The sequence below is a fragment of the Petaurus breviceps genome, unplaced genomic scaffold, assembly GCF_028583685.1.
Source record: "Petaurus breviceps papuanus isolate PSGF00001 unplaced genomic scaffold, PetGlider_PUasm1.0 38, whole genome shotgun sequence".
Lineage (NCBI taxonomy): Eukaryota > Metazoa > Chordata > Mammalia > Diprotodontia > Petauridae > Petaurus > Petaurus breviceps.
In genome coordinates this window covers 58,032,387-58,045,551 of record NW_027186304.1, presented here as the reverse complement: position 1 = coordinate 58,045,551, position 13,165 = coordinate 58,032,387, and the positions used below count along the sequence as shown (strand labels likewise).

The 13,165-nt window shown below is 35.7% G+C and overlaps 1 protein-coding gene across 1 annotated transcript in view; it reads right to left on the bottom strand.

The window, feature by feature from the left end:
• The window catches only part of SNTG1 (syntrophin gamma 1), a 378,060-nt gene that overhangs the window by 344,131 nt on the left and 20,764 nt on the right, over positions 1 to 13,165 (bottom strand). The window contains exons 2-3 of the mRNA XM_069099542.1: positions 11,909 to 12,011; positions 8,146 to 8,228 (exon numbers count right to left, since the gene is read on the bottom strand). Of these exons, the coding sequence (XP_068955643.1) occupies positions 8,146 to 8,228; positions 11,909 to 12,011 (186 nt within the window). The remainder of the gene's footprint in view (positions 1 to 8,145; positions 8,229 to 11,908; positions 12,012 to 13,165) is intronic.

Below are 13,165 nucleotides of genomic sequence, written 5' to 3'. Positions count from 1 at the left end.
GATGATGATGATGATGATGATGATGATGATGATGATGATGATGATGAAATGCAGTACTTATTGTCCAAATTTTATTAAATTCTAATGTTTTGAGGCAACATAATAGGGGAACAGTAGCTAGGGAATGTATTTTGTGCTGGAAAGTCAATTGACAGATCCTGCATTTTTTTCCTCCTTTTTTTATTTTTTAGTTTACATCATCCATTTGAAGAAGATTTTGAGTTACAAATTTTCTCCCCATTTTTCCTACCCACCACCCCAAAACAGCGATCCCACTGAATATCCCCTTCCCCAATCTGCTCTCTCCCATATCTTCCTCCATAACCTCTCCAACTTTTCAGTAGGGCACAGTGGATCTCTATGCCCCAGTGCCTGTATATCTCATTTCCCAGTTACATGTAAAATAACAGTAATAATAATAATTATTATTATATTTTAAAAATATGACTTTAAAACTTTGAATTCCAGATTCTTTCCCTTCCTCCCTCATCACCCACCCTCACTGGGAAGATAAGCAAGTCAGTACAGGTTGTACATGTGTAGCTATATAAAACATTTCTATAGGGGATATATTGTGAAAGACTAACTATATTTCCCTCCATGGTATCACACCCCCCTCACCCCACTTGTTCTATTCTCTACTTTGATCCTGTCCCTTTTCAAAAGTGGGTGCTTCCAACTTCCTTCCCCCCCAGGCTGTCCTACCTTCCATTATCCCCCTCACCCCTTCCCCTCTACTCTCTTGTAGGGTGAGATACCCTATTTAGTGTGTATGACATTCCCCTCCTAAGATAAATTCAATGAGAATAAGGTTGACTCATTCCCTTTTACCTTCCTGTTCTTCCCCTCCATTGTAACAGTTTTCCCTTGCCTCTTCTATATGAGATAATTTACCCCATTCTGTCTCTCCCCATCTCCTCTCATTATATTCCTCTCTCAACTCAATTTCACTTTTTAAGTATCATCCTTTTCCATTAAATTGGTCCTTTGCCCTCTGTCTATGTATACCTGTGCACATATATAAACACTCACATATGTATTTATATGCCCATATACCTTTCAAATAGACACATATATGTATACATACATATATACATATATGTGTATGTGTGTACACACAATTCTATTCCCTCCAACTATTCTCATGCTGATAAATGTTTCAAAAGTTATAAATATCATTTTTCCATGTATAAATGTAAATAGTTTAACTTTGATAAGTTCCTTATGATTGCTTTTCCCTGATTACCTTCTCATTCTTTCCTTGCTTCTTGTATCTGACTGTCAAATTTTCTATTCAACTCTGTTTTTTTCATCAAGAATATTTGAAAGTCCTCTATTTCACTGAATGACCATATTTTCCCCTGAAAGATGATACTCAGTTTTGCTGGGTAGGTGATTCTTGCTTTTAATCCCAGCTCCTTTGGCCTCCAGAATATCATATCCCAAGCCCTTTGATCCCTCAGTATAGAAGCTGATAGATCTTGTGTTATCTTGATTGTGTTTACACAATATCTAAATTATTTCTTGCTGTCTGCTTGTAATATTTTCTCCTTGATCTGGGAACTCCAGAAGCTGGCTACAATGATCCTAAGAGTTTTCTTTTTGGGATCTTTTTTAGGAGGTGATTGCTGGATTCTTTCAACCTCTATTTTGCCCTCTGGTTCTAAAATATCAGGGCAATTTTCCTTGAGAATTTCTTGAAGGATGATTTCTAGGTTCTTTTTTTGATCATGGCTTTCAGGTAGTCCAATAATTTTTAAATTATTTCTCCTGGATCTATTTTTCAGGTCAGTGGTTTTCTCAATGAGATATTTCACATTGCCTTCTATTTTTTAGTTTGTTTGGATTTGTTTAACAGTATCTTGATTTCTCGTAAAGTCACTAGCTTCCATTTGCTCCAATATAATTCTGAAAGAATGATTCTCTTCAGTGAGCTTTTGAAATTCTTTTTCCATTTGGGAAATTCGACTTTTTAAGGCATTCTTCTCCTCATTGTCTTTTTGAGCCTCTTTTTCCATTTGAGTTTGACTATTTTTTAAGGTGCTGTTTTCTTCAGTCAGGTTGTTGACTCTTATTTCATAATTTTCTTGCTTTATTCTCCTTTCTCTTCCCAATTTTTCCTCCCCTTCTTTTATTTCATTTTCAGAATCATTTGTTAAGCTCCTCTATGGCCTGTAACCAACTCATATTTTTCTTTGAAGCTTTAGGTACAGGAATTTTGACTTTGCTGTCTTCCTCCTGTTCCATGCTTTGATCCTTTTTGTCTCCAAAATAGGGTTCTAATGTCTAATTGCTCTGTTTGCTTTGATTCCTTTGCTTGCTCAGGTTGCCACTCAATTACTTGACTTTTGAGCCTTTTGCCACAGTAGAACTCTGCTATCAGGAAGGGGAACTTTATCTCAAATGCTGGGTTTTTTGCAGCTGCTGTATCTATTAGTTGGTTGCCCTCTCTGAAGCTTCCAAATGCTCTCTGGCAAACTTTTCATGCACCCGAGGACTTCCACCCTAGATAGCAATCCAGATCCAAGCAGGTTAAAGCAAGAGAGATTACCCCTCAGACTGGTTCCTTCGTTCCCCTACAATATGCAGGGCTGGGGCTCTGAATCAGCCACATAGCTGCACACCTATGGAGCCTCAACTGCTTCTTGCCCTGGGGGCACAGGCCAGATTTCACTCCTGAACTCTCTGTTCCCGCAAAGTGTACACTGACCTCTCAATTTGTTTTGGGCATCTATGGGTTGATAATTCTGGGAACCATTAGAGCTGCTGGTGATCTGAAGTCCCTCCACCCAGTGGTTGGTCAGGCAGCCCTGAGGCCAAAACCTCTGGCTCAGGCCTGGCTGGGCTCGGGTCCCAGAGCATTGTGCTGGCCCCTTCCTACTGGCCTGCTGGGCTGTCTTCAGTGGGAGGTTATCTTCTCTCTGTCATTTTGTGGGTTCTGTAGTTCCAAAGTTTTTCTAGAGTCAATTTTTTAAAGCAATTGGGGTTAAGTAATTTGATCAAGGTTACATGGCCAGTTATTTTGTGTGGGTGTTAAGTACCTGAGGCTGGAACCAATCCCAGGTCTCCTGACTCCAGGGCCAGCGCTCTTCTTCACTGTGCCACCTGGCCACCCCTAGAGTCATTTTTTGCATGAATTAGAGGAGGTAGAAGTGGGAGTCCCACGGAAGTCCTGTTTCTAGTCCGCCATCTTTACTCTGCCCCCCCTTGACAGGTCCTTATAAGCAGCAATAGTCGATTTGATTTCTGTTTCTTGAGCAAAAAGTGGAAATCAGAAGCAGGGCATTATGTATTATAGCAGCTTGGGTAGAAGACATCAGAGAAGAGTCCTGGTTTAGGGTCATTGGCTATATAGACATAATGGGATGAAACCAATCAGCTCAACAAGGTTTCATAGTTAAAATTCTAAAATTGAATGACTTCGCTACTCCAGGACATTGTCTCTGGTGTTCAAATTTATAGGGTTCAATATAGCAGGAAGATAGCTTGAATGAAACATGATTAAGCTAAAGTCAACTACATCTGGTGGGTTTCAATCACCAAGTTAGAAAACTACATTATGCTCTCCTGCAGCTTCCTAGGAACCTGTACCAACTCAGAACAGCACTGTCTACAGTAAATGAACTTTAATATATGTTCTGATTATATATTTTTCACAAAAGTGTTCATGGCTAGTCATTGTAATTATTAGCTTTCTAAAGTTATTTGCATTTTTATAAGTATCTGCTAGAGTCTCAATGCCAAGAAGATAAGTCCCTGGTTATAAAATTGAATTTTTATAGCAGATAGGCAGCAGAAGCTTTTGCTAGTGTTGCACAAGGCACACCAAAAAGGCAATTATACACTTCAGTCGCATGTGAGGCCATCAAAAAAAAATCAAAAAGATTTTACAGTGCTTCTAAGTGGCAGGCATCTAACATGTGCTGGGAATACAAATAGAAAAAATAAAACAATCCCTATTCTCAAGGAGCTTATATTATTTCAGAGAGCAGACATATACATGTATATATAGAAGTGGGGCAACTAGGTGGTGCAGTGGATAGAGCACTGGCCTTTGGGTCAGGATGATATGCATTCAAAACTGACCTCAGATACTAGCGATGTGACTTTGGGCAAGTCAGTTAGCCCCTATTTGCTTTAGTTCTTCATCTGAAAAATGGGGCAAAATAGAAAATGAAATGGCAAAACACTCCAGTATCTTTCCAGAGAAACCCCCAAATGTGATCAACAGAAGTCAGACACAACTGATAACAACTGAACAAAAACAACAAAAGTAAATTCGCTTTTACCTTATATGCAAATCCAATGGTTGTGATGATTCATTTTGGTATATAGCATAACACAAAGACTATTGACACAAAGACAGTTAACAAGTACTTTGTTCTCTATTAGTTCCCCATATGGAAGATATTTTAATACTAACTATGAGATGAGTGGTGCATTTTCTTCTGTTTGTTTATAACTGGGTATTCTGAGAGAGATGAGGGAATGGATAAAGTTTGGCACATGAAAATGAAAAACTTTAATCTTCACAGGGATTGCACTGGCTGAATAGTTGAATATTTCTCTGTAGATTTTCTACTCCAAATGACAGTTCAGTATTATGATCTCACTTGTGAAAAAATTTGTAATTCAGATTTATGGAATTTTAAAAAATCTAACACTTTAAGATACAATTCAAAATATTGTGTTAACACCCAACCTTCTCATTTAGATCTGTTTATAATTTAATAAGAAACAAGTCCCCTTGTGTTTATGGCAGATCATTTAACATACAAATAGAGACTTAAAGTTTATATATACTAATTTTCTGCACTAAACTCATATTAAAAAGAGTTTGATAAGTCTGATGATACATATATCTACAGTTAAGTATTCAGCTTTTGAGCCAGAACAATTCCTCTGAGAAATGTATTTTCATTGTTAAATCAAAAAAAGTATAAACCAAGAGCAAATATCTAGAATCATAGAACCTTAAAGCTAGAATGGGGGTTTCAGCTTGTCTTTCTCTGTAAATTAAAGGTGGTGCATCATATAAATTCAATGATCACTTAAAGATACTATCACCTGATCCAATGATCTCATTTTACACAGTAGGAACCTGAGGTCAAGAGAGACTAAGTGATATATGCTTAAAGTCACATAATTGGCTAGTGGCAGGTTTTGAAATAAAATCTAGATAGATGTCCAAAATTCCAGATATTCTAGTACCTCTTGCTGTGCTATGTATAGGAGATGCTGTCAGTTGTTTCAGAATTAATATTTAGTAATTGTCAAGATACATGTCAATCTACTCTTAAAAGCAGAATAGTCTAATTGTCCAAATTGTTATGCCAGTCCAATCATTATCTTCCATATCACTACAATTGTAGTAAGATATAATTTCCTTATGGAATTTGCATTTATACTAAAATTTCACTAGGGATTTAGAAATATAAGTGTTAATTAATGACTAAAGCTATCTGCTGGAATAGTTTTCAGACTCAAGTTCTAAAAAATATTCAAAGATTATTACAGAAACTTCAACTAGGTAACTCAGAATGTTTTTTTTCTTCAAGAATTTCTTTTCAATTATAGGAAAATCTTCTTGTTTTCAGACTATTTCCAGTTCAGGATAGATATGCTTCAGTGTCATAAAAAGATTGAAGCAAAAATATGATTCTTATTTAGCTGATTGGAATTGGGTACAAATGTGTAAGAAATTAGGTTAAGAAGCCATGTTCTGAGACACAATTATATGAATTTTATATAACAGCTGTATTAATATAATTAAATTATTGTTTTCCAATTCTATGGTAATGATTTTATTTGGTTGGTATTCATCAAAAGAAATCTCTTAAGTTTTAAGCCACTCAGTCCATGACAACCTCTGATGGAATTCTTAAGCCTTTTTTGTGGAAAACCTTTCTCTAATGAGGACTAGGAAAATCACAAGAACTTGGTCAGATATGCTCAGAAAGTGATGTTCTCTAGTAGTGAGAGAATTATTCATTCTGTGTTATTTCCATAGGCAGAAAACAAAAATAGGGCCAAAAAGAGATGGCACGAAGCAATATTGGTCACATTAGAGTAAGGGTGGTGAATTATTTTTGTGTCATGAATCCCTTTAGAAGTCTGGTGAAGTTTATGGATTCATTCTCAGAACATTTTCAAAAGCATTAAAGTACACAGGATTAAAAAGGAAAACAATTATATCGATGTAGTTATAAAAATACTTTTAAAAATAAGTTCACAGACTCCAAATTAAGACCTCCTACATTAAAATTAGTCTCAAAGGAACTAAGCTGTCAGTCAGGACTCTGCAGCGAAGAAAGGATGATAAGACTATATTTGTCTGATAGCATATACAACTAATTCAAAGAATGTGGTAGAGGGAAAATTTCCCACATATATTTGCCAGACTATATACTGTACATAATAAGTATTCTACAGGAAGAAGATTATCAAAGGAGATACCTAGGAGTTCATAGTTAATCATCCAAGCTATGAACCAGTAGCAAAAACTATGGTCTCATATATCTCTATACAAAAGCACATAGTATAACCTAAGGGACTAGAGGTTCCAGTTCTACCTTGAACAATGTGTTAAGTATGATGGTAAGATGAAATGTTAAATGTATAAACAAGATGGTCTGTACTCTCTGATCACAGCAGTATAAACTTCTTTGATAAGGTCAAGAAGAGAACAGATTATTAGATAACCAATCAAGCTAACTGTACTTCTACCATATTTAAATGATTTGAAGAAATTTATCAGTGAAGCAGTCTAGTAGTGATCCAGTCTACTAGTGGAGGAATGCAAGTGCCTAAGTTAATGACTCCAGTTTGAAAGGGAATCATCCTTTGCTGAATTATAGCTGCAACTTCTTACAAGTATTTTCTTCTCTTATTTGAATGTGAACTCCTGAGTTTAGAGACTGTCTTACTTTTTCTTTTTGTATCTGTAATGCTTCACAAGATTTTTCTTTGCAAGTAGCAAGTGCCCAATAAATTGTTCATTCATATAAATGGGAGTGACTATGTCAAATTTTATGTTGTGTTAATAATAATTTAGCATTTTCACAGATTTATTTGTGTATTCACTAATCTGTGTCCACAAGTGTCACTTAATGAATATTTGTTGAACTGTATTGAATTGAAACCTCACACACTAGAAGTGGACTGATAATTTGCTAAAACACTATTGGGCATATAGTCAAATGAAAAGATTCTACTTTAGTAACTTTGTTTTTCACCTGTGTACTCATAGTACATAGGAAAATCTTCCCTATAATAAGCACTTCAAAATTATTTATTAATGTAAATCTACATTATCTACAGTAATTAGAGAGTGAACGAAATCCAGTGACCAAGCTGTGTAAATGACAAGAGCTACTCATGAACATCTACTCGTAAAAGTGAGCAACTTTCATTTTGAAACCCAAAGAATGACATTAGATGTGAACCATGGAGAGGCTTGTATGTCCTAATGGCTGGAAAGCTAGAGTGAGTAGCAAGAAATACCTTTCTTCAAGTCTGACCTCTCATTCATATTGGCTTTGTGATCCTAGACAAGTCACTTAGCATCAGTGCCTTCAGCAATTTTCTAAGACCATCAGTTTCAGAGAAAGTGCTGACTGACCTACATTAATAGGAGTTTCTTCATCTAAGAAGTCCTCATATTAATGCAATAACAAGTCTAGTTACCATCATCTCATATCCCTGTATTTCTGAGAATGTCACAAAATCATGATACCCCACAAATGTGGCACTAAGATTTCACACTCTACATTAATGGATTTTTAAAAAGGTCCATAATTTGAAAGTATTTTATCAGTGCTAAAATACTTGTTGTTTGTTATAGTTCTAAGGAAATAAACCTAGTAAACATTACACTTTTGGTTCCGAAATTCAGGTATATATTTTAGATGTCTGATATTAGAAAACCTGGTGAGATGCTGATTCATCAAGAACAAATATAACAGCAATGCTTGGCCTATTTCTTTTTTCTTTTGGCTTGTTGAGTTACATATATATAAAGAATGAAGCAAACAAGTACTTAAATCTCAAGATTAGTGAATATTCTTAGCTATCAATTAAATTGAATTTTTCAGTTGTTCTTTTATTCTTTCCTCTTATATTTTCTTCATGCACTAGGCCTCTTACCGTGTTGGTAGGATGGTAGTTGAGATGCAACCCACTGTCACAAAGTGGAGAAGATGTGCCACTGCTCTGGTCACTTGGAGCACCTATGGGGGGGAAAATCTCTGTGATCTAAATGCTTAAAATAAATAAATCAATATTTATGTGTTTGTTAGTTTTGCATTTCTCATTTACACACCTCTACATACTTTTAACAATATGGTCTATGATTTCAACTTGCTTTCAAGTCAGCTAAAATGTCACCATTTGCCAGAAGCCTTTTCTCCACCACTGCACCATACCCCCACTCCATGAGAGTACCTTTTTCTGGGATTATCTCCTACTCATTCTGTATTTATCTTGTTTGTATGACGTCTCCCCCACGAGACTGTGAGTTCCTCAACTTAGTGTACAGTCTGCCACATGGTAGACAATAAATGTTTGTTGACTTTTGGCAATGAAAAAATAAATTAATTACTTCACTGAAATCAAAACAAAATATTGAAAATTGTCTATATTGCTTAAGAGGGAATAGATTTAATTTTTTCCTGAGAGATGTGATCTTTTAGCATTAATTTTTTTGTATATGCCTATACTAATTTGACTATGCAAGAGCTCCATTAAAATACTTCCCCCCTTGCAGATGCTATTTCAGAGAAGGTTTTTTATATAAAAACACTCTAGTAAATGAGTTAATATAGAAACCTTAATTTCTATGTATTAAAATGTATTTAGAATATCATCATTTTAAAGTGCCTTTGTGTGTTTGTGTGTGTGTGTATCACAGATTCTTTAGTAACATGTTTTTAAAGGCATAAAATATATAGGAAATAAAAGGAAATCAATAAGGTTAAAATGCAGTTTATCTATCTTTCTATCCATCTATATTTGTAAAACAGGTTAATGGACCCCAGTTTAAGAACCTCTGCTTTACAGACTTATTTTATAGTTAATTAAAAGAATCATATTTGAGATACCAACTTGGTAGTTATAGGTATACTCTATGATAGAGTACGAAAAATATCCAAAATGAAACACGGGGAAAAAAAGGAAAAAAAAAAACAGACACGGGGTAAAGAGTTGGGAGAGGAGGGATGATCTCATTAAAAAAAAAGTCTGATGCAATTTGTATAAATAATTGTGGTTGATGTTGCTTTTTTAAAGGCTCTAGAAGCAGCCTTAATTTTTCTAATACATTTAGATCACTGAAATGAGTGGCAAGTTTTAAGATTCAGATCCTCTCTCCACTAAAGATAATAATAGGTCTGTTATCTACACTGTTGGAATTAATGTGGGTGGGTAAGGGGCAGGCATCCTTAGAGGTTTTTTCTCTGGGTAACAGAGCACAGCAGCCATCATAAAGTTAGTGTAGTCAGAAGGTGGCTTTTGTAGATGACCTTTCCTCAGTCTGCTGGATAGCTCCTGTGGTGATTATCAAGATTCTTTGTGGCTGGAGAGAACAGCAGATGGAGTGTCGGTCTTACAATCATGAGGCCCTGGATATTTAAATTCTACCTTAGATGCTTACTAGCTGTGTGATCCTGGGCATGTCAATTAAACTCTTTCCTACTATTTCCTCATTATAAATGGACATAATAATAGTTCCTATCTCACAGGGTTTTTCTGAGGATCAAGTGAGATATAATATTTAAAGTGCTGTAGAAATGCTAGCTTTTATCATTTTAGGTTTCCAAGCTTTGCTCCAGCTGACGTGGTTTTTGTCGGGTAAAATTCAAACCTAAACCTCACTTAGGTAGATACTCCAATCCAATAAACATCTATTAAGTGCCTACTATATGCCAACTGCTGTGTTAAGTGGAGGGATACAGTTAATAAATACAAAACAGTTGCTGCCCTCAAGGAGCTTAATATCTAATGGGGGGAGACAACACACAAAAGGTAGGAAAAGGGTGGGGGAAGGGTATCCAGCAAAGGGGCGTCTTGTTCTGTGGAGTTAATACCAGGTAGAGCAGTAGATGCAGATGGAAGTGAGCCAAAAAGTGTGGTTTCTGTCAGATAAAGGAAGGCATTGGAAGAAATTTGAAAACTACTGAATGAGTACTCCCCTAGCCCAAATTCCACTTAATTTTTTTCTTTTGGAAAAGGATCTTATAAGATTTATGTAATTAACAATGTACTGTTCTACTCTGATTTGATTCAATTTGATAAATGATGTTAACTCATACATACTTTCCATTTTAAAAATGGGATTCCTCTAGTTAAGTTTTCTTCTAATTCCTGATGGCATAGAAATGACCCTGGGTTGTTGAAGGCAATGCCAGGGGAATCCAAAATCTGGCAGGGCCTAACAAATTAGAAAGCCTTTGGGAATGAGATCTGTTAATCAAGTTCAGTATGAGTCAGCAGTGTGATGTACTGCCAGGAAAGCTAATTCCATCTTGGGCTGCATTAAGAAAGTAACAGATTCCAGGAAGAGTAGGTGATTATCCCCCTGCTCTTGGCTCTCTTTGGACCCAATCTAGGTTGTTGTGTTCAGTTCTGGACACCACAGTTTAAGAGAACATTGAGAAACAGGAGAGTAGCCAGAACAGGGCAACAGGGTCAGTAAAGGGGAGACCATAGCAGGAGGATTATTTGAAGGAAATGGCTATCGTTAGTCCAGAGAAGATTCAGGAAGGAAATGCAAATTTTCTTCAAGTATTTGAAACGTCGCCAAATATAGAAGGGATTAGACTTTTTCTAATTAGCACCAAACAGCTGAAAGAGGAGCAATGAGTAAAAGCTACAAAGGTAAACATTTAGACTTTATATCAGAAAACAAAAAAACACAAACTTCTTCACTTCAAATAAAAACAACTTTCCAAAAGTGGAGTGGGCTGCCTCACAAGGTGGTGCATTTTGCACTTTGGGCAAATGAGTCTGGGAAATCACTTTTCTGGTGCATTACAGTAGAGATTCCATATATACATATATATATATATATATATATATATATATATATATATATATATGTTTGTGTGTGTGTGTGTGTGTGTGTACATAACACACTCACACACGCAATATGGAACTTAATGGCCACTGAATTCTTTTACCACTCTCAAGTTCTGCAATTCTCTGAATCAACTATTTCTATTATCCAAGAACCACGCTTGACTTATATTAACATTAAGAAGAGGGCAGCCAGATCATGATTATTTTGGTAAGTACACAGAAACTCAGGAACTTTCATCATCATGGAGGTGTAGGGTTGGACAGTCACTAGTGAAGTCATGGGTCATTTAAAGTAGGAAAATTTGCATTCTATTTTTATTTAACAAGTTAGGAAAGGAAGGATGAAATGAGGCAGATGAAACTAATTCCAAGTCGTATTATATAATTGATTATAATTATGAAGAGTCAACTGCATTCTTCCATATCCCTGCTAATGAAGGACAAGTAAAATGAAAGCTTTCTTCATTAATACATTCTTTAATCAGATTAAAATGTAAGAATCTTTAGCTCTAAGAGATCTCTGAACAAAGTCTTCTGATTGGAATTTAAATGGAGGTACAAAGTGGATATGTTAGCTATGATTTACATTTTTTTCCCATCAAACCTTGGCATGAGAAACTATCTTTAAATACTCTGAATTCTTCCTGTGGCAAAGATAGCATCTATTACCTTCCCCAAAAATGTTAATACAGCATCTGGTGAAACAAAATTTTAACACACAGACCACAAACACTGACTTAAAAAGAAAGAAGCCAATTACAGTTAGAAGAGATGTTTGAAAATGATCGAATGAATGATGTAGACATTTTTCTTTCCATTTATTGTAAATGCTTACATGCACAATCTTCATTCAGCAGCAGTTTGAGGAAAGCGGGTGCTCTTTTTAGGAATGACACAGTTAGGGTCACTTCTTCACCTGCATTGCGAAGAACCTGAACCTGGAGAAGGAATGAAAAGGAAGATGTTAGAACTGGGTTCCCAAATCCTCTTTCATTTTAATCCAACACTTTGAAGTCATCTAGCTTCCCTCTTCACATGTCCCTTCTTCCCCCACATGAAGGTTTCCTTCCTTGTTCTTCCTTCAACACTACAGCAGAGAATGATATGAAATGAAGAAATACAAAGTTTGCTAGTGTGGGTGCCAGGTGAAAAAGATGCTTCTTACCTACAGCATTACCATTGTTATCACCTGACATTTACTAAAGTCTTACTTGGCTTATCATTACATATTGGCTAACCTGGGAATTGATGTAAATCATATAAAATTGAGCTATTTTCAAGGTCTTTAGAGTTAAAAGGAAATCAGTCCAGGCCATGGTTGCAAAAATAGAAAATTTTGCTCACTAAGGCCACCTCAAATGTATTTAATAACAATAATACCCCTTTCCAGCTAGTTTACTAATAAATCCATTTATTCCCATTTCCAGTCTAAACACAAATAATCAAGATAGTGACTACTATTACTTTAATGTCTAAAAGTGTCCTTTTGGACATTTATTTCAACTTTTTGGACTAGATTTGTGCTTTATTAATGATATGGAATTCCTTGATACTCTGACTTCCTATATCAATGCAGATAGTTCTTTATCCTTTGCTCTTTACCCTGTCTTAGAGAGGTGACTGAGGCACTAAGAGCTTAAGTAGGTCACACAACTACTGTACATTTCTGAAGTGGGATTTTAACCCAGGTCTTCCTACTATAAGGCCACTTCAATATCCACTTGTCATTCTTTGTGTACATAGTTCACATAATTTATACATTAGGTACTTTGAGTAACAAATATTCTGGAGCTGTCTGAGAAGACAAAATTTAGTTCTCATCTATTCTAACCTGGACTCCTGCAATAGTCTTCTAACTGGACACCTTGTCTCAGGTCTATCCCTATACCAATTCATCCTCAGCATAGAGGCCAAATTGCTTTTATAACATTGTCAACTCTGACACCAACAGATCTCTATTACCTATAGTATCAAATACAATTACTTTTGTCATCATTTAAAGTTTTTCATTTAGAATAGCAGGTCATATGATCAGCATTATGGCAAGTCACTTTTTCAATAACCCCTTTATCTCTATTTTTTTCTTTTTTTT